Source organism: Pteropus medius, unplaced genomic scaffold, assembly GCF_902729225.1.
Source record: "Pteropus medius unplaced genomic scaffold, Ma_sr-lr_union100, whole genome shotgun sequence".
NCBI classification, from domain to species: Eukaryota; Metazoa; Chordata; class Mammalia; order Chiroptera; family Pteropodidae; genus Pteropus; species Pteropus medius.
Genome location: NW_024347790.1, coordinates 6,850,598 through 6,874,259, shown reverse-complemented (window position 1 = coordinate 6,874,259; position 23,662 = coordinate 6,850,598). Strand labels below are relative to the sequence as shown.

General features: G+C 33.5%; 1 protein-coding gene and 1 pseudogene across 22 annotated transcripts in view; one reads left to right on the top strand and one right to left on the bottom strand.

Moving 5' to 3' along the window:
• The window catches only part of MLLT10 (MLLT10 histone lysine methyltransferase DOT1L cofactor), a 188,659-nt gene that overhangs the window by 125,151 nt on the left and 39,846 nt on the right, over positions 1-23,662 (bottom strand). For 21 of the 22 annotated variants that reach the window (XR_005656040.1, XM_039877530.1, XM_039877528.1 and 18 more), the window contains one exon: positions 23,511-23,565. The exons of the other annotated variant lie outside the window; for it this stretch is intronic. Coding sequence is in view for 18 of the 21 variants with exons in the window: in XM_039877530.1 (XP_039733464.1) it covers positions 23,511-23,565 (55 nt within the window). In the remaining 3 variants the exon portion in view is untranslated. The remainder of the gene's footprint in view (positions 1-23,510; positions 23,566-23,662) is intronic. 22 annotated transcript variants of the gene reach the window in all.
• LOC120614726 (uncharacterized) lies at positions 11,955-12,073 on the top strand (annotated as a pseudogene).

Below are 23,662 nucleotides of genomic sequence, written 5' to 3'. Positions count from 1 at the left end.
TTCAGAACAAAACTCAAGTTTTTAGGAATGCAAAAATATCCAGATTTATGTCAGCAAAAATGGTGGAGCAGGCAGCTCCATGGACACATTCTACCACAGAAACATCAAAAAAATCAAGCAGGAACTGTCAGAACCAATTTTGTCAGGACTATGGAAAAGAGGGTGAAAGGTATGCAGTAACCAAACAAATACTAAATCAAGAAAAAAGTAACTTTTACATAGTGTAGTGGTTAGCACATCTGCTTTGCACACAGAAGGTCCTGGGCTCATGCCCCAGGTGGAGCTATGGACCATACCCCAGATGCACCAAGCCCCTGGTGCACGCTGCGAGCGTGTGGGAGGGGACGCCCTGCCTTCATAGATCCAGTTCTTAAGGGGAAATGGCAACATCCATGGGTCAGGGGTGGAAGTGTGTGGTGGGGTGGGGTGGGGCATGGAATTAAAGAGGGTGGGGGAAAAAATAAACTTAAAAATGGCAGGAAAGCTTTGAGAATTTTTACTTTCTTCTGACCCATGATCAATCCTGTCTTCAAGACTGGATTATAATGATAAGTGCATGTTAACTGGAGGTCTTGAAGACAGCACCTTGAGTTCCATGTTTCAGAAGGAGTATAAAAAAAAGAATGAAAAAGAAAAAAAGTGCCTAGGAAACCCATACACCTTCCAACATACACACAAGGGGAATCCCAGAAGGAAAGGAGAGAAAGAAACAGGCAGAGAGTATCTGAAAAAATAAAGCGAAAAAGTCCCAATATGATGAAAGATATGAATCTACACATTCAAAAGGATCGTGAAACCACAAGAAGAAAATACAGAGATCCAAACTAAAATACATAATAATCACTGATAAAAGCCAAGGAAAAGAGAACTTTTAAAGCATGAAGAGAAAAGCAACTTGTTAAATACAAGAAATCCTCAATAAGATTAACAACAGATTTCTCATCAAATTCAATGGAGTCCAACAGGGACTGCAATGACATTTTTAAACTTCTGAAAGAAACAACCTGTCACCCAAGAATTCTATATTAAGAAAGGTTACTCTTCAAATATGGAGAAAGTAAAGCATTCCCAATGAAACACAAGGTAAGGGAGTCTGTTGCTAATAGAACCGCCTTGCAAGAAATGGTAAGGGTCGTCTTTCAGGCTAAGATAAAAGAACAATAGACAGTAATTAAAAGCCATACAAAAAATTTAAAAACTCCAGTAACCATAGGTAAAAATTAAAGCCAGAATTATACTTTTGAAATGTAACACCATGATTTACATGACAAATGCATGAAATAATAATTACAGATCTATGTTAATGGGCACATTATGTATAGAGATGTATAAAAACACAATATATAAAGACAAATTTTTATTAAAAAACAAGCTAAAAAGGGGGACTTAGCTTCACAGAACAGTTTTTATATTGAGGTTAAGTTGGTATCAATTCAAACAAAGTTATTATAAATTTAGGATGCCAATTGTAATCTCCAAGGAAACCAGCAAAGAAATACCTAAAAGATACACACAAAAGTAGAAGGGACTCAAAAGAGTACAATACTCTCCCCGCCCAAAAAAAATCAATTTAAGGCAGTACTGGTGAAACCAAAGAACAGGAGTATAAAACATATAGGAAAAATTAGTAAAACTGCATAAATTTTTATCAGTAACTACTTTAAATGGAAATGGGTTAAATTCACCGATCAAGAAACAAATTGGCTGAATGAATTAAAAATATGATTCAACTACATACCTACAGATACTCGCTTTGGAAACAAAGACACAAAATAGGTTGAAAGTGAAATATCCATCAGTGAGCAAAGCATGACAGTATTTTAAAAATCATTTAATCGTAAGGTTTAAATGGGTCAACTATATGGTATATGAATAAAGATTATTATATTAAAAAATTAACAATAAAAAACTCTCAATTTTTTAAACGGACAAAAGATACATCACCAAAGAAGATAAAAGAATGGCAAATAAACACATAAAAAGTAGCTCAAATGTATCACCCATTAAGGAAATGCAAATTAAAACTACAAACGTACCAGTATACACCAATTAGAATGGCAGAAATTAAAGATGACCACACCAAGTGTTGAAGAAGGTATAGAGCAAATGGAACTCTTGTGTGCTGCTGGTGGTGATGTAAAATATTACAATCACTTTGAAAATAGTTTCAGGTCCTTAAAGAATTAAGATGCACTTATCATTATAAACTAGCCATTTCATAGGTCTAAGTATTGACCCAAGACAAATGAAAGCCTATGGTCATACAAAAAGTGTACTCAAATGTTAATAGCAGCTTAATTTGTAACAGCTAAAAACTAGAAACAATCTATCGACAGGTAAATGGGTAAACTGCTAATATCCATATAAGGAATAATAGCGAACAAGAAAAAGAAAATACTGATACATGTAACAAGAATGAATCTCAAAATATTTCTACTGATGGAAATAAGCCAAACAAAAATAGTGTGTGTATATTACATATATATGTTTATGTCTAGACACACACCTCTATCTATGTGTATATATTCCATTTACATAAAACTCTAAAAAATGTACATTAATTTATAATAAAAGAAGCTGATTAATAGTTACTGGGACAAGGCAGTGAAGAAATGGTACAGACATAGGACAAAGGAGTAAGAGGAAAGTTTTACAAGTGGATATGTTCACTGACTTAACTGTGTTGATGGTTTCATGAGCATATATATTAGTCAGAACTTACCAAATTATTCACTCTAAATTCATGCAGTATTTTAAATGGCGATCATACCTAAATAAAGCTATTTAAAATGTTTTTAAAAGAACAAATCATAAACTAGATTGCAATCCAAATTTTAATTTATATTAAATGTTAATCATTTATACACAACAATTTAAAGAAGCGACTGGGAGGGACAGAGTAGATTTTTTTTTAAATGACCATACTATAGTACAGGCTGCCTATAAGAGACATGAGAAAAATGATATACCATGTTAACAGTAAGAACATAAAGGATGAAGTGACTATTTTGATGTGAGAAATACACTAAAAGACAAAGAAATATTCTATAGATAAAAAGGGACATTTCATAACAATAAAAGGATAATTAGAAAGACATAGCAATTAGAATAGTGTCTACACCTAATAATTAATACTTAAAATACATGAAGCAACACTTTACAGAATTAAAAGAAGAAAGAGAATATGTTCCAATCATAAGATTTTTAACATTCCATTCTCAGCAACCAATAAGTAAACTAGACCAAAAAAAATAAAATTTTGTGGAATGCAACAAAAATAGTGCTAGGAGGGAAATGTATAGCTTTATACATCTTTAGTAGGATAAAAAGATCTAAAATCGAAGACCTAAGGTACCACCTTGAGAAGAGTGAAATAAACACAAAGTAAAAGGAAATAATAAAGATAAAAGCAAAAATCAATAAAATAGGAAACAAGCAAGATGACTTAAAAAATTAACAAAACCAAACACAAGTGAACAAAACAGACAAATTCTAGGTACACTGGTTAAAGAAAAAACAAAAACCAACAAAAAACTGAGAACAGAAATCACCAATATCAAGACTAAAAATGGGGTTTTCACTGTCAACCCTACTAACCTAGCAAACATTAGCAAGGGGTAAGAAAATACTGCGAACAACATTACTCCAACAATTTGACAAATTTGACAACTTAGACAAAGAGGTCAAATTTCTTGAAAAACTAAGCTCACCAAACTGACACAAGGAAACAGGAATATCTCTACATTTACTATTCAAAAATAAATGTTATCAAAACTCTTCCTGAAAAGGTTTCACTCTAACATCAGAAGGCTTCACTGGTAAATTCTGTCTAACATAACACCTTTTACACAAACTTGTTCATTTCAAAGGACCATCACAGCCCTTGCACAAAAAATCTGACCGAAACATTACAATTTCAAAGAAATGGAGAATTAAAATAGTGACAAAAATAAGATGTATGTCAGGAGGTGGATAAAATACATTCAAAGTTTCCTAAGAGTTTCATAAGGTTCAAAAAGAGTGTGAATGCACGTAATAATATTAAATTTTATCAAGCTAACAGAAGGGGTAGAACATTAACAACACTAAATGCTAGTGAGGATGAGGAGTAACAGTAACTCTCATTTATAGCTGGTAGGAATGCAAAATGCTGTAGCCACTTCGGAAGACACTTTGGCAGTTTATTTAAAAAAACTAAGCACACCCTTACTGTAAGATCCAGCTAATGCTCCTTTTATATATCCGAAGGAGCTGAAAACATGTCCACATAAAAACCTGCAGATGGATGATTATAAACAGCAGCTTTATATCAGGATTGCCAAAACTTGGAAGCAACCAAGATGTCCATCCGCAGATGAACGGATAAATAAACTGAGGTATGTACAAACAAACAAAACAAGTCAAAACTAACAATAAATGAGCTGTCAATCCATAAAAAGACATGGAGGAAACTTAAAAGCATATCACTAAATGAAAGAAATCAATCTGAAAAGGCTACATACTATATAACTATATGACATTCTGGAAGATGCAAAACTATGAAAACAGTAAAAAGACCAGTGGTTGCCAGGGATAACGGGAGAGTGAGGAATAGAGCACAGAGGAGTTTCAGGGCAGTAAAAATACTCTATGTGATATTATGACATTATATTTTTAAATTTTTTATTAGCATTTATTTGATGCAGAATTTACTCCCAAGGAGTAAGTTTTTGTTTCTTCGGTTTCTTCTGGAATATCTTTTTCTTCTGTGCAATCTCCTCCTCTGGTTTAGGAACAATCTGCTCTTTTTCAGTAAAGATCATCTCAATGTGATCAAGTTAATCCAACCATAAGCTCTGAGTCCTACACATCTTGGGAGCTTTGTTCACCTGGATACGCTCAATGACCAGAGAATCTCCATCTAAACCCTTAAGTTCATCATTACTCTGCATTTTAAAGCATGTGCAGCAAAAATTAAGCACTCTTTCTGGGCCACTGACCCTGCATCCAGCCCCACTATTTGGCCTAGACATATTTACCTACCCTAAAATGACATCCTAAAGATACTTGGTGGCATTTCGAAGATGCATACCCCTGGTGGCCTGGGGAGGAGAGGGGAAGAGAGGAGAGGAGAGAAGAGAGCAAGGGATTGAGAATATATTTAAAGAAATCATGACTGAAAACTTCCCTAACCAGGCAAAGGAAATAGATATACAAGCCCAGGAAAGGCAGAATCTAAAATAAGATGAACCCAAACAGGTCCACATCATAATCAAAATGGCAAAGGTTAAAGATAAAGAGAGAATCCTAAAAGCAGCAAGAGAAAGGGAGCTAGTTATTTACGAGGGTACTCCCATAAAACTGTCAGCTGATTTCTCAACAGAAATTTTGCAGGGCAGAGAGATTAGCATGAAATATTCAAAGATATGAAAATGAAGGACCTACAACCAAGACTACTCTACCTGGTAAGGATATCAACTAAAATTGAAGATGAGATAAAGAGCTTCCTAGACAGAAAAAAGCTAAAGTAATTCATCATCACCAAGCCAGTAATACAAAACATGTTCAACGGACATCTTTAAGAAGAAAGGGAGGGATATAAATATGAATAATAAAATGGCAATAATTATGTACCTATCGACAATCACTTTAACTGGAAATGAATTAAATGCTCCAATCAAAAGACGCAAGGTAGCTGAATGAGTAAGAAAACAAGACCCATCCATATGCCATCTACAAGAGATCCACTCAAATCAAAAGACACACGCAGATTACAAGAAAAGAATGGAAAAAGGCATTTCATGCAAATGGAAATTATAAAAAGCTGGGGTAGCAATACTTATATGAGACAAAATGGACTTAAAAACAAAGGCTATAGTAAGAGACAAAGAAAGACATTACATAATGATAAAGGATCAATCTAACAAGAGGATATAACCCTAGTAATCATAATGCACACAACACAGGAGCACCTAAATGTATAAAGCAAATATTGACCAACATAAAGGGAGAGATCAACAGTAATGCAATCATAGTAGGGGGCTGCTACCACCACATTGACATCAATGGACAGATCTTCCAGACAGAAAATCAACAAGGAAACAGTGGCCTTAAATGACACACCAGACCAGATGGATTTAGTTGACATTTTTAGAGCATTTCGTCACAAAGCAGCAGACTATACATTCTTCTTAAGTGCACACGGAACATGTGCCAAGACAGACCATATGTAAGGCCTCAAAACAAGTCTCAGTAAATTTAAGAAGACTGAGATCATATCAAGCCTCTTCTCCAACCACAATGGTATAAAACTAGAATTCAATTACAAAACCAAACCAAACCAAAACCAAAAACAAAACTGAAAAACACACAAATGCATCAAGGTAAAATAACATGCTACTAAACAACGAATGAGTTAACAATGAGATCAAGGGAGGAATCAAAAGATACCTTAAGGCAAATGAAAATGAAAACACAATGATCCAAAATTTATGGGACACAGTAAAAGCAGCCATAAGAGGGAAATTTATAGCAATACAGGCCTACCTCAAGAAATAAACAAACAAACAAAAATCTCAAATAAACAATCTAACTTTACACTTAAAGGAACTAGAAAAAGAACAGTAAACAAAGCCCAAAGTGAGTAGAAGAAAGGAAATAATAAAGATCAGAGTGGAAAGAAATAGAGCCTACAAAAAAAACAATACTAAAGATCAATGAAACCAAGAGCAGGTTCTTTGAAAAGATAAACAAAATTGATTAATCTTTAACCAGACTCACCAAGAAAAAAAGGGGACCCAAATAAATAAAATCAGATGAAAGAGAAGTAACAAATGACTCTACAGAAATACAAAAGATTATAAGAAAATACTACAGGAATCATATGCCAACAAATTGAACAATCTAGAAGAAATGGATACATTCCTAGAAACATAATCTTCTGAGTCAAGAAGAAACAGAAGATCTGAACTGACCAATTACCACTAATGAAATCCAGTCAGTAATCAAAAAACTCCCAACAAAAAAAAAGTCCTGGATTGAAAGGCTTCACAGGTGAATTTTACCAAAGATTCAAAGAATTAATAACACCTATTCTTCTTAAACTATTCCAAAAACTTCCAAGAAAAAGGAAGGCTCCCAAGCTCATTTTATGAGGTCACCATTACTTGCTTCTAAAACTAGACATTACTAAAAAAAAAAAATTACTGGCTGATATCCCTGATAAATAGATACAAAAATCCTCAACAAAATATTAGGAAATCGAATTCAGCAAGAATTTAAAAAAATCATACATCATGATCGAGCTGGATTTATTTCTGGGAATACAAAGTTAGTTCAATATTCACAAATGAATTAATGTGATATGCCACATTAACAAACTGAAAGATAAAAATCATATGATCATATCAATAGATGAGAAAAAGCTTTTGACAAATCCAGCATCCATTTATGATAAAGACTCTCGGCAAAATGGGAATAGAGGAAATATACTTCAATATTATAAAGACCATATATGACAAACCCAAAGCTAACATTGTACTCAATGAGGAAAAGCTAAAAGCATTTTCCTTAAGATGATAAACGAGACAAGGATGTCCACTTTTACACTTTTATTCAACATAGTATTGGAGGTCCCAGCCACAACAATCAGATAAGAAAAAAATAAAAAGCATCCAAAGTGGAAAGGAAGAAGTAAAACTGTCATTATTTGTATATAATGATACTATAGAGAACTCTAACGATTCCACAAAAAAAATTAGAACTGATAAATGAATTCAGTAAAATAGCAGGATATAAAATTAATATTCAGAAATCAGCTTCATTTTTACACACCAATAATGAACTATCAGAAAGAAAAATTAAGAAACCAATCCCATTTGCAACTGCATCAAAAACAATAAAATACCTATGAATAAATTTAACCAAGGAAGTAAAAGACCTATACTCGGAAAATTATAAGACACTGAAGACAATACAAACAAATGGAAGCTTATGTATACTGTGCTCACGGGTAAGCAAAATTAACATCATTAAAATGTCTGTATTACCCCAAAGCAATCTATGGATTCGATGCAACCCTTATCAAAATTCCAATGGCATTTTTCACAGAACTAGAACAAATAACCCTAAAATTTATATGGAACCATAAAAGACGCTAAATAGCTACGGCAACCTTGAGCAAGAAGAACAAAGTTGGAGGTACCAGGCTACCTGATATCAAAGTATACAACACTAAAAAAAAATCAAAACAGCATGGTACTGGCATGAAAACAGACACATGGATGAACAGAACAGAGTACCTAGAAATAAACCCACACTTATATGGCTATTTAATCTATGACAAAAGAGGGAAGAATACACAATGAAGTAGAGGTAGTCTATTCAATAAATGGTGTCAGGAAAACTGGACAGATATATATATTAAAAAATAACACTGGACCACCTTCTTAAACCATATACAAGAATAAAGTCAAAATGAATTAAAGACTTAAATGTAAGACCCGAAACCATAAAACTCCCTGAAGAAATCGTAGGCAGTAAACTCTCTGACATTGTTGTTAGTAATGTTTTTTCTGATGTATCTTCTCAGGCAAAGGAAACAAAAGAAAAAATAAACAAATGGCACTACATCAAACTAAAATGTGTTTGCATAGCAAAGGAAACCATCAACAAAATGGAAAGATAACCTACTGAATGGGAGAAGATATTTGCCAATGCTACATCTAAAGGGTTAGTATCCAAAGTTTATGAAAAACTCATACAACTCAACGCCAAAACAAACAAACAATCCAATTAAAAAATGGGCAGAGATTTGTGACAACATGGATAGATCTTGAGATTATCGCACTAAGCAAAATAAGTCAGAAAAAGTTGAGAACCATATGATTTCATTTATATGTGAGATAGAAACAGGAAAACGACAAACGAACAGACAAACAGAAAAGACTCATAAACATGGACAACAGTTTAGTGGGTACCAGAGGAAAGGAGGGTAGGAGGGAAGGTAGAAAAGGGTAAAGAGGGTCAAATATATGGTGACAGAAAAAACTTAACTTTAGGTGGTGAACACACAATGCAATATACAGAAGACATATTACAGAATTATACACTCAAAACCTGTATATTGTTTATTAACCAATGTCACCCCAATACATTTCATTAACATAAATAAACAAATAAATAAATAAATGATGGACAGAGGACCTAAATAAATATTTCTCCAAAGAGAACATACAGCTGGCCTAGAGACATACGAAAAGATGTTCAACATCGCTAATCATCAGAGAAATGCAAATTAAAACCACAGTGAGATATCGCCTCACACCTGAAAGAACAGCTACCACCAATAAATCAAAAACAAGTTATTGGCGAGGATGTGGAGAAAAGGGAACCCTCCTGGACTTTTGGCGGAATTGCAAATTAGTACAGCCACTATGGAAAACAGTTTGCAGGTTCCTCAGAAAATTAAAAATAGAATTACTTTGTGACTCAGCAATTCCACTTCTGGGTATTTATATGAAGAAACTCAAAACATTAATCTGAAAAGATATATGCACCTCTATGTTCACTGCAGTGCTATTTACAATAGCCAAGATATGGAAGCAACCTAAGTGCCCATCAACAGAGACTGGTTAAAGAAGACGGGATACATATATACAGCCTTAAAAAAAATATGAAATCTTACCATTTACAACAAAATGGATGGACCTAGAAGGTATTATGCTAAGTGAAATAAGTCAGAGAAACAAAACACCATATGATTTCACTTATATGTGGAATCTAAAGAACAAAATAAACAAACAAAACAGGAACAGACTCATAGATACAGAGAACAAACTGGTGATTGTCAGAGATGGGAGGGAGGTTGGGGACCTGGGTGAGAAAGGGGAAGGAATTAAGAAGTACAAATTAGTAGTCAGAAAATAGTCACAGGGATATAAAGTACAGCACAGGGAATATTGTCAATATAGTAATAACTATGTATAGTGTCAGGTGGGTATTAGACTAATCAGGGGGACCACTTCATAATTACATAAATGTCTAACCACTATGCTGTACACCTGAAACTAATATTGAACATCAACTCAAACTGAAAAATAAAAGTTAAAAAAAGTAAAGACTGAAAATTAATAAGCTAAATAAGTTTTCATCTTAAAATTTTAGAAAACAGCTAAATAAACACTCTCCCAAAAGTAGAAGGAAATAAAAATATTTGCAAATACTAACAAGAAGCAACAAAACCAAATGGGTAAACCCATTGCTAGACTAACTTAGGGAAAAAAGAGATGGCCCAAATAGTCCAGGTCATTTTAAACTCTACAGATACTTTTTAGATTAAGTAATAAAGAACTTTTTGCCAATAAATTTTTTAATTTAGATGAAATAAACTTCCCAAAATTACAACTTACAAAAGTTAAACACGACAAAAAACCAAAAATGTTAAATAGCCCTTTATCATTAAAAACAAAAAATGCATAATTATAATCCTTGGAAAACAATACTAAAGATCAATGAAACCCACTACCTTAAACACACAGGTTTACCAGAGAATCCCACCAAACACTTAGGATAAAATAATGCCCTCCATATCTGTGGGTTTTACATCCACAGATTCAACCGACCTCAGATTAAAAACAGTATTTTCCATCCTTGGATGCAGAGGGTCAACTGTATGTATTGTATTATGCCATATCACATAAGGGGCTTGAGCATTCTCAGATTTTGGGTTCTAGAACCAATCCCCCGGGATACTGAGGAATGACTGTTTCTCCTTTACAGATTTTTTTTTTTTAAAGAACAAACTATTATCAAGATAGGAATAGAATGTAATTTCTTTAATCTGTTAAAGTATAGTTACCCAGAAAATAAATAAACAAAGAAACAAAAACTGTGCCTATCTATATTACTAACGGTAAAATGCTTAACAAAAGCCCTGTGAAGCAGAGAATAAGTCTGCTTTCACCACTTCTATTCAGTGATGTGCTGTGAGTCCTGGCCAATGCAGTAAGATAAAAAATAGGGGCATATAAATTTATTTTTACTGTGATTAAAAAAAAAACACATAACAGAAAACCCACTACCTTAACCATCTTTAAGTGTACAGTTCACTCCAGAGTTTGCTATACATCCTCTTCTTTATTCTTTTCCATAATATATAACATACTATTTATTTTACTTACTTATCTCATTTACTAACCATCTGTCCTTGCCATAATGTTAAGTCCTACAGGCACAGACTTTTGGTCTGTTTTGTTCATTGCTATATCTAGAACACTGCCTGCATATAGGAGGCACGCAATAAAGGTACTGATGAAAGAATGTCAATTTTCCCTAAGCTAATCTATAAATTTAAGACAAACATCAAAAAAATACCAAAAGTATTTTTAAAAATTAAACAACCTGATAGCATCATCAGTAATATCAAGTGGACCTTTTGTGCCCCAATATGTGATAACGAGAGGACTTAACCTTTCCAGTATTCTTTCCCGAAACTCATAAACCCAATCTAACCAGGAGGAAAACATCGGACAAACCCAAATTCAACAGGTAACTAACTGGTCAGTACTCCTCAAGATTGTCAAGGTCATGAAAAACAAGAAAAGACTAAAACTGTTACAGACCACAGGAGACCAGAGACATGACAACTAAATGCAAAAGGTTGTTAATAGAAATATCGGACAATTTTTTTTAAAGTATATAGAGTTCAGTTAATTATAATGTACCAATATCAGTTTCTTAGTTTTGATAGCTGTACCACATTAATGTAAAAAAAAGTTAATAATGGGAGAAACTGAGTAAAGGGTATACAGGAGCTCTGTACTATCTTTGTAACTTTCCTGTAAATCTAAAGTTATACTAAAATAAAAAGTTAATTAAAACAAATTAAAAGTTTCTAAAGAAAAATTAAACAAGTAGAGGTAAGACCACCACTAGTACTTAAAAATTTTTTTTTTAATTAAAAAAGGAGGACAAGAGTTTATGGCCATGCTACCTTGAACAAGCCCGATCCTGCCTGATCTCGGAAGCTCAGCTGGGTCGGGCCTGGTTAGTACTTGGATGGGAGACCACCTAAGAAGACCAGGTGCTGTATGCATAAAAAATTTTTTAAAAACAGGGTTCTTGCAACCTGTGAGGTCAACCAAGGGTTGCTTTGCCTGAAAAACAAACAAACAAACAAAAAAAAAACCACAAAACCAAAAAAAGGACAAGAGGATGGGAAAGGGAGAGGAGGAAAACAGTAATGAAGAAGGACTATCTCTACAAGACATAAAACTTAATTAAAACAGTATGGTACTAGGCCATGAAAAGACGTCACTGAACAGAATAAAAATTCCAAAAATAAAGCCAAATCACATGTGAATTTAGTATACAAAAAGTGTCATTTGAAATCAACAGGGAAAAATGGATTATTCAAAATAGGTATTTGGAACAAAGGGACAGTCATCTAGAAGAAAAATAAATAGCTCCATACCTCATATCCTATGTTAAAATAAATTCTGGATGGATCAATAACTTAAATATTTTTTAAAGCCACATAATAGAAGAAACTTTATGAAAATTTTAAAATAATATTGATGTAGAAATAGTTGTAAGTATGCTACAAAATCAGGAAAATACTTTTAAAATTAATCAACATGATTACATAAATATTAAGGTTTTTTTCTGTATGGCCAAAAGCAAAATCAAAACATAACCATCTGTGATGAAAAAATTCTTCAGTTCCTACCACAAAGGACTAATTTCCCTAATACATCAAGAACTCTTATATAATAACCCAAGAATGTGCCCTGTGAAATGTCCAAAGCAGAAAATGAGGTAAGAATATGAATGAATATTTCACACAAAAGAAATATAAACAGATTTTAAGCATATGAAAAGTTATTCAACTTTTCTCATAATGAGAAATGCAAAGTAAGGCTACCTCGACATAATTTGCACCTACCAGACTGGAAAATTTACAGATTCTTAATACTGATGGATGGAAAGGGTTAAAAGCTTGAACTCTGAATCTCTCCTTCAGGCTCTTAAGGAAAATATCTGATAGTTCAGCTTCTTGCAACATCAACCCTGAAAACAGATGAGGAACCTGTAGGGTCTGCAAAGTATTAATAACTTATCTAAGGATGCTCTTTAGCCTGCTGTACTTGGCTATCAGGAGTTCGCACTGTATGATTTATCATTCATGGTCTACAGCTACATTAAAATAGAAAAGCTAGTCACTTACAAACACAGAGGCTATGTGGCTAGTAGGCATTTTTGAGCTGAGAGTCCCCAAACCTGGCAGCTTCTCTGTGCCCATGTGACATAAACTCACATTATGTTCTTGTCAACCTTACAACCAAAATGCTAGAAACATCAAATCTGCCTCACAATATTACCAAGGCCTCGGTAATAATGCAACTGAATATGCTTTTCCTTTATAACTATATTTGATGTTGAATAAACCAATTGTGACTTGTGAGTTGACTGATGACCCAAAACTGAAACCCACTAAGGTGGTCATGCAACTGTGCTGAGGAAAGTATAATGAAAACCGGCTCTTCCAATGTACGTGAATAAAATGTGAATTAGTACAATCTCAATAGAGGGAAATTTGGCTGAAATTACAATGCAAATCCACTGAAATTACAGACACACACACCCTCTGACATAGCAATTCCACTTCTAGGAATTTTGGCCAGAGCTAATCACCCCACATGTCTATGATTACATTGTACATGGTTATTCACTATTTTAAAAAAAAGTCTAATAATAACTAAACGTCCATCAATACAAGACTGGTTAAATAAATTATGGTTCATTTATACAATTAAATATGCAGATGTATATGAAAGAAAGAAAGAATTCCTTATAATCTCTGTGGAATAATCTCCAAGATGAAACATCATATCCTACATTTGTGTAAAAGAGTATTTATATATGCAGAAAATAACTCTGGATAGATATCAAGAATATGGTAGCCTCCCAGGAAGGAAAACTACATGACATGAAGTCAGGAATGGTAAGAGCAAAAAGCTGGTATTATATCCAACTTCCTACTGACATATACATTACTCAGCTATCTCATCACAATCTTAAATTCAACACATAAAAAGTGCATCTCAACATTCTTTATACTCCTAAATAACTCTCTATCCAACATTCTCTAACTCAGGTTAAGACCATCTACATTCAGCTGTCCACACAGAAATCTCTCATCTCAGCCCACATCCATTATGTCATATAATACTACTGTAGATATCTATGATTTAAGTATGTTCAGTATCCGTTCCCTCTTCTTGTTAGAGCATCACTCTTGAAAAGACTATTAATTTCTGGTTCTAGTCACTCCAAAATGCTAGCTGGTCTACTTTTCATTTATGTCTGTGAGTTATGTCATATCCTCCCATATGTTCTTTTTGCTTAAGTTATCCAAAATCTATTTCTGTTGCTGGCAACCAAATAATACACTAGTATTTTGAAAACTGATAAAGGTTAAAACTAAAGCAGGTAGAGTGATGTTAGCTGCAAAGACCTGTGCTGTCACAGAAACACTGGAAACTGGAGCAGAAAAATGTCAAAATCAACTTTGTCAGAATTCTGGAAAATAGTCAAAAATTCACACAACCAAGTAAAGGCTCAATAAAGAGGGAGGCAAGTTAAAAAGAGCAAGAGTTTTGTTGCCCTTGCACTTGCTCCATCCTCCTCAGCTTGGCCATGATCTTGAAGACAGCACCCCGTGTTCCCAGTGTCAAACTCTGGTCCCTGGTTCCAGAAAGGGTAGAGCAGAGCTTGTTCTCAAAAAAATGTGTTTTTAAGTTTTGACTTAACTGGGGGAAGGGGTATGAGAGAAACTGAAGAACTAAATCAAAAGAATTTGCCTTTATTTCTCTAACTTGGGTCTTTCTCGGATGTTATAAATTATAGAGGATAATTGTAATCCCCAGGACAACTATTAAAAAATATATATGGAAAATAAAATAAGAATCAAAATCTGCTACAAGGGATAAAGGAGAGTATTATGTATTTAAAAACAGGTCAAAACATCAAAAAGATATAACAATTATAAAGATATATATACCAAATATCAGAACTCCAAAATACATGAACAGAATTGAAGGGATAAAAGACAATTCTTCAGTAATAGTTGAAAACTTCAATACTCAAATTCCAACAATGGACAGAACTTAGAAAATCAGTAAGGTAATAGAGGAATCAATTAACACTACAAAGCATCTAGATCTAAGAAATACATAAAGAACATGGCACTAAAACCAGCAAAATACACATTCTTGTCAAATATACATGAACGTTCTCCAAGATAGAGCATAGGGTTATGCCACAAAATAAATGTCAATAAATTTTAAAAGATCTGAAATCAGATCTTATCTAACAACAACAAAATAAAAAAAGAAATCAACAACAGAAGAAAAACTGGAAAATTCACAAATAGGTGGAAACTAAACAACATATTCTTAAATAACCAATAAGTCAAAGAAGAAATCACAATGGAACTGGAAAATACTTCAAGATAAGTGAAAACACACACGCACACAACATACCAAATCTCATGTGATACACAGAAAGAAGCACTCAGAGGTAAATTCATAACTGTAAACACCTATGTTGGAAAAAATGCTTGGGTGGGATGAGGTGAGGTAGGGTGGACTGAAGAGATTGATAGTTTAAAAATACAGGGTTTCTTTCTGAAGTGATCAAAATGTTCTAAAATTGACAGTGGTGGTTGCACATATTTGTAAATATGAAAAAACAAATTGTATACTTTAAATGAGTGAAATATATGGTATACAAACTATATGCCAATAAAGGTATTTTTTAAAAAAAATCAATAAACTACCTATATACTGACCTTAAGGAGCTAGAAAAAGAGCACATTAAACCCAAAGCCAGAAGGAAGGAAAGATTTAAGATTAGAGTGGTAATAAAATAGAGAATAGAAAAATAGAGACAATCAAAACCAAAAGTTCTTTGAAAAGAGCAACAGTACTGACAAACTTTTAGATTGACTAAGAAAAAAAAACTCAAATTACTAAAATCAGAAATTAAACTGGGGACATTAGCACTGACCTTACAAAAATAAAAAGAATTATAAGAGAATAGTGCCAACAAATTAGATAACCTATATGAAATGGACAAATTCCTAGAAACACATTAACTAACAAAACTGACTCAAAAAGAAAAAGAAAATCTGAACAGACCTACAAAAGACTGAATCAATCAGTAGGCAAAAACCTCCCAACAAAGAAAAGCCTTGGACCAGATGCTTTCCTTCACAAGTGAACTGTACCAAACATTTAAAGAAGTATTAACACAAACCCTTCTCAAACTCTTCCAAAAAACTGGAGAGAACAGTTCCTAAATCATTCTGAGTCCAGCATGATATCAAATGCCCCCTAAGCCAGGCAAAACATAAAACAAAATTACAGACTAATATCCTTTATGAATATCAATGCAAAAATTCTCAACAAAATACTAGTGGTTAGTATCCCACAGAAGCCATAAAAATTACAACAATTACGGTAGCTTAAGAAAACAGGAATTTATTCTGACAGTCTGAGGCCTGAAGTCCAAAATCAATATGCTTCTCTCCTAACTTCTGGTAGCTCTAGCAATCCTTGGTGTTTTCTTGATTTATAGCTATATAACTCCTATTTCCACCTTAGTCTTCATGTGAGTTTTCACATGGCCATCTCTCCATTCTCCCTGTCTTCTATGGTCTGTTATAAGGACATCTGTCATTGGCTTTACGGTCCACACTAGGTCAGGATGATCTCATTTGAGATCTTTACCTTAATTATATCTGCAATTACAAAATGGTCAAACTGTGGAGGCTCTGAATGGACAAACCTTTTGGGGGACAATATTCAACCTACTGCAACTATCAAACCAAATACAGCAGCCTATTAAAGGATTACACACCATGATCAAAGGAATTTACGCCAGAAATGCAACGGGGGTTCAACATAAGAAAATCAATCAATGTAATACACTACACTAATAGAACAAAGGACAAAAACCACATGACCATCTCAATATATACAGAAAAAGCATTTGACAAAAATCAAAACCTTCTCTTGATTTAAAAAATAACACTCAACAAGGTAGGGAAAAAAGGAAACTTCCTTAACATAATAAAGAGCATTTATTTAAAACAAAGGATGTATGGAAGGAAAAGGAAGGAAGGAAGGAAAAGGAAGGAAGGAAAAAGAAAAAAGAAAAAAGAAAAAGACCAGCAACATCTAACTCAATGATGAAAGACAAAGTTTTCCCCCTAACATCAAGAAGAAAACAACGATGCCTACTACTGCCTCTTCTACTCAACATTGTACTAGAAAATTTAGCTAAAGCAATTAGGCAAGAAAAATAAATAAAAGGCATCCAAATTGGAAAGGATGAAGTAAAACTATCATTATTCAGAGATGACATGACCTTATATATGGAAACCCCTAAAGAACACACAAAAAATTATTCAAATAAATGAATTCAGCCAAGTTGCAAGGTTCAAGATCAATGCACAGAAATCAGTTGTATTTCTACATTAGCAATAAACAACACACGTAGGAAATTAAGAAAACAATCCATTTGTGCCTCAAAGAGTAAAATACACAGGAGAAATTTAACCAAGGTGAAAGACTTCTACACCGAAAATTTCAGAACAGTGCTGAAAAAAATTAAAAACATAAATAAATGTTAAGAGATCCTGTGTTCATGCAATGGAAGGCTTAATATTGTTGAGATGTCAATACTATCCCATGCAATCTACAGATTCAATGAAGCCCCCTATCCAAATTCCACTGGCCTCTTCTGCCATCTGCAAATTCCATATTTTGCAATAAAACCTGAATAGCCAAAGCAATATTGAAAAATAAAATAAAATTAGAACCCTCACACTTCCCAATTTCAAAACTTGAAATGAGAATGTAATTAAGGTAAAGTGTGCTCTGGCATAAGAACAGACATAAAGACCAATGGAATAGAGTCCAGAAATAAACCACTCATTTATGACAAAATGACCTGCAACATGGGTACCAAGACCATTCATTGGGGAAAGAAGTCTCTTCAACAAATGGTGCTGGGACATCTGGACATCCCATGCAAAAAAAAAAAAAGTTGGACCCCCTAACTCATATTACATACAAAAGTTGACTTGAAATGGATCAACAACCTAAAAGCAGCTGAAAACATAAAACTCTTAGAAGGAAACACAGATATACATCTGTATGACCATGGATAGCAATGGACTCTTAGATATGACACCAAAAGCATGAGCAGCAAAATTAAATAAATTGGACCTCATCATATTAAAAACTACTGGCATCAAAGAACATTACCAAGAAAATGAAAGGCAACCTATAGAGTGGGAGAAAATATTTGCAAATCATTTATCTGATAGGTGCCTAGCAGCCAGAAGATTTAAAGAACTCTTACAGCTCAACAAAAAGAAAAACCAAATTACAAAATGGACAAAATAAATGAACAGACATTTCTCCAAAGAAGATTTACAAATGGCCAACAAGCACATGAAAAAAATAGTCAACATCATTCATTATTAGGGAAATGCAAATCAAAACCACAATGAGGTACCATTTCATATCCACTGGATGGTTATAAATCAGAAAATTCAGAAAATATTAAGTGTTGGTGAGAATGAGAACTAATCGGGTCCTTCATACACTGCTTGTGGGAATGTAAAAATAGTGCAGCCCCTGTGGAAAACAGTTTAGTGGTTCCTCAATGCTATTCTTCACATACACCCTCCCCTGAAAAAAGAAAAGTGGGACTAAAACAGATAGCTGTACTTTTCACAATAGCCAAAAGGTAGCAGCACTATTTACCACAACCCAAATGTTTTTCAACAAATGAAAGGATAAACAAAATGTGATTTACATACACAATGGAATATTATACAGCTATAAAGAGAAACGAAGTACTAATACAGGCTGCAATACTGATGAAACTGGAAAACATTATGCTAAGTGAAGGAAGATCACATGCTATATGATTATAGTTATGTAAAGTATACAAAACAGGTAAATTCACAGAGACAAAAAGCACCACTGGTGGTTGCCAAGGGCTGAAGGAGGAAGGGTAGAATGTGGAGTTTCTGCTTAAGAAAAGGTGTTTTTCTTTCAGGTAACAAAAACATTTTTTTTTTTGGAAATTGACAGAATTACACAACATTGTGAAAATAGTAAATACCACCAAACTGTATACAGATACTCCTCAACTTCCAATGAGGTTACATGCCTATGAATTCATCAACTGAAAATTTTATCATAAATCAAAAATGCATTTAATATATCTAACCTAGTGAACATCATTATCTTAGCCTAGACTACCTTAAACATACTCAGAACACTTACATTAGCCTGTAGCTGAACAAAATCACCTAGCAAAATGAATAAACTGTAGAATATCAGTTATTTACCTTCATGACTGAGTAACTAACTGATTGGAAGCTACAGCCCGCTGCTGCTGCCCCAGCATCATGAGAGCATCGTACTACGTATCACGAGCCCAAAGAGAAGACCAAAATGCGAAGTACTGTTTCTACTGAATATGTACAGCTTTCGCTTCATTAAGTCAAACAACTGGAAGTCAGGGACCACTTGTACCTAAAAATGGTTAATTTTATACTACGTGAATTTTACCTCAGTTTTAAGAAGAAGAATCTTTATCCTGTCTTTCTTCGTAAACTGCACTTTAGGGTAACAAAATAGTTAATAAGGAAAAGGTTCTCTTTATAAAAGTAAACCTGCTAATACATTAATGATAGAATGTCACAATTTATTCGACCTCCACTTAATAAAATAATGGATCCAGGTACTGATCAACAGCTGCTAATGTCACACACACACACACACACACACTAAAATACCATATGCCTCCTGAAGGAAGTACACAACACTATGAAGTATTCTTCCCTGTCCCACAATAAACTGAGTATGATCGAGCTTCTGAATACATCTAACTACTACTGTATAGAACATACATGGAACAAAGTTAACATGATAAAACACACACACACATACACACCATCTAAGACACAATCAACAAAATGTACTGTGGGAAACTCTACAGGGCAAATGATCCAGGTTCTTTCATAAGTAAACTGACAAGAAAAAAAAAGGAGGTGATTACAAAGAGCTCTAAGAGATACATCAAGCAATTGCAAATTTTTTAGGTATGATCATATCTTGTACATTTTTTAAATATCTATTTATGTTAAAGATACTCACAGAACTCAAAATAATCAAAAGAATGGGGTAGGAAAGTATACAAATGAAAGAAGACTGGCCATGACTGGATCAATTGTTAAAGGCAGGTACATGGGGATTCTCTTTATTATTATGTATGCCTGAAATTAAAGTATGCTATAAAAGCATACTTTAAAAATATACCTGTAAAATTTTACCACTCTAATATCTCTGATGTTCATGCCCTCATTTTTATCTCTCCTACTTCTGTCTTCAACCAGTTCTTATCATCTCTCCCTTGGACTTAACTGCAATAAAGCAGAGTCTTATCTTTGTGGAGTTTAGATGCTAACATCAGAGCACAAAGTAAAAAAGAAGCATAATCAAAACTATCCTTAAAAAGTCCCTTAAAATTCCAATAGAAAAAGTACATTATGTTGTACACTGTTATAAAACCCACTGGATTTTAAAAGTTCTAACTTTTTTGACAAGTAGCGTGTATCAACAGTCTTCAATTCATTTTAAAATTTATTCTTCAAGAATGTAAGTAAACCATCACACCACCTCTTGCCTGCCCCCCTCAATAATACATTTTACATCTCTGTCAATGATTAAAGTTCACAAGGGATTTCCATATAGGTTTCCCTACAGCATATGCTCAGTGAGTACAATGGCAGACTAAATTACCTCTATAATTTAAATTATTTCTTTTTTCTATATCTCCTCCTACTCCCCCAGCCATTCCAAGTGTGTTAAATGCACTTATGATCCAGCTCTAATTTTCTTTTTATAGTTGGTCTGGTCTCATACCCTTCCAATCTATGCACCTCAATGCCATCAGAGTGATCTTTCCAAAATAGAAACCTTATGTTATTCCTCAGATGCAATGGCTCCCCACAGTCAACAGGATCAAGTCCTTAGTATGAGAAAAAAGGGAGGGTAGGGACAAGGGCACGGAAAGCAAAGACAAGGGCAATCGAGAGAAAGGAAAGAAAACCTCATCCATATCATCAGCTTCACCTCTCAGAAGGCCTACCATGCAAACATTACAGTCCAATTTTCAATTCCCTCATATACCTGTGTCTTTAACATTTGCTTCTCACTTTGCCTATAATACCCCACTTTTCACACACCAAGCTCTGTGAAAACACTTACCTTTAACAACTAAGAACTATAGAGAGGTTGAGATCAAAGAAAATGAAAAGTTGAACTGAGAAACTCCTAATCTTAATTGCCAGGAAAAGAAAACATGAACTAAAACTGGAAACGTATATTCCAGAATCACAAATAGGTATTAGATATTAGAAAATAGTATTATCAATATTGTACATCAAGTACATTGTGGAGTTTTGTTAACTAGTCCAGAAATATAATTAGCATTTCTTAAGGAAAATGTATTCCAGGTCCCCAAATAACTTACAAATCAATTTTGTAACATAATTTAGTTAGAATTTTTTAAATACACACAAAATTTAGACTATAGCAAAGATGGCATTTCAAATCAGTGAGGAAAAGATGAACTGTTCAATAAATGGTGATGGGACAAATGGCAGCATGTTAGCATCTAGGAAAAAATTAAGTTGGATCCATACCTCACATTGTATTACCTGGATACATTCCAAATGTATCAAAGATTAAACTGTAAAAAAAAAAAAGAAACCATAAAAATACTACAGGAAAACATAAAAGAATTCTTTTATAACCTTGGGTTAGACCTGTCTAACTAATCGTTCAAAATGCAGAAGCCATGAAAGGCAAGATTAATAAATACAACTGAGAAACAACCAAAAACTTCTGCACGGGAAAAAGCCCCATAAGCAAAGACTAACAACTGGGCAAAAACTAGTTCAACTACTATCAACATAAGCCTACTAATATGTGAGGGGCTCCTATGAAAGCTCCAACAAATCAAAAAGATCACAAACCAAACAGAAAAAGCCTATGAGTAGACCACAAAAGAGATAATACAAATTGAACTGCTCTTAAAAATATAAAAAGATGCTCAGCTTCACTCACAATAAATATAAAATAACTGCTCAGAGATACCAATTTCCACCTACTGGATTATCAAGAGTATGAAGAATAGCTTTGTATTCGTTGTTGCTAGAAACATAAACTGGTAAAACCGCTAGGGAGAACAATTTAGGAATATCTCCCAAAATCAACCGCAAAATCCTTTTGACCCAACAGTTCCGCTTCTGGGAATTAATAATCCTACAGATGTACGTGCATACAAGCAAAATGACATATGGATAAGCATCAATCATAAAAGCAGATTAGAAAGTCCCTCAACAGGTGACTGATTACATAATATGGTAAAAAAAAAAAAAAAGCTCTATACTGATAATAGAGATAAACTGTGAAAAAAGATCCCAGAATATGTATATTCATCCATTTGTATAAATATTAAAGAAAATGTTTGTCTATTTATACTTATTTACATATGCAGAAAACTAGAAAGATATGCAAAAATGTAATAACAGAAATTATGTTAGTAGCAGGCAAGTTGTTGAGAAACTAGGCAGACAGTAAGCAGGAGAAAGGGTTGTTAATATTTTTAAAAGCTTCAGACAATGTGACTGTATAATAGTCTAAACATTAAATTAAAATACATAAACATATATATCGCCAAAACCATTGATTTTTTCGTTTTTTACTCATGCCATTATTGAATACTATCCCCAAAATACTTTAGAGTTGGCTGCCCCACATGGACACGTATACCAACAATAATTACACCTCTACTTTTTTCGAGTTTTTTCATCAGTAATTTAAGTTTCACAGTATGCTATGGTTTAATAAATGCATGTCTATATATTTAAGAATGGTACTGAACTATAAAGAAACAGATTTCTCTGAGAGAGGTAACTAAAAATGGAGATGAAAATGAGAAATACACAAGGATCCTCAGGAAAGTATGCCAAAATTTAAACAAAAGCATTTCTTTTTATCAAGCAAAAAAAATCCTCAAGGGTGCTAAAAATAACATTCACTAGAAACATCATCTGTCCAGCAATATACAAAGAGAAAAAATAATCTAAAACAACAGATTTTAACTGTAACCAAAAAAAAGGCTTATTTTTTCAAAAATAATTTCTAATATAATAAATTGTATCCATTAAAAAAAAAATCAAGATTTTAATGAAAGTATGTGGATCATTCTGCATTAAAACAATGCTTAATTCTGTCCACAAAGTACAAAAGCTATTAAAAATATTTGAGCAGTAAACACTATTTAATTTGACATAATAATAACGAACTACCAGATATCTTAAAATACCTCCCCCACTCCAGTTTTCAATAAAAATTTTTTTCAAAAATCTCTGCACTTACCCCCATTATCTGTTCTTTTTAAAGCGCCATCCTTATGAGGACACAGTTCACATCTCTATTAAAAAAAAAGAAGAAAGGAAACAGAGATTTTTCAGATTACAAAAGTATAACATCTTCCCTGAAACTTCAAAACTATTAAAAATGTGGGAGCG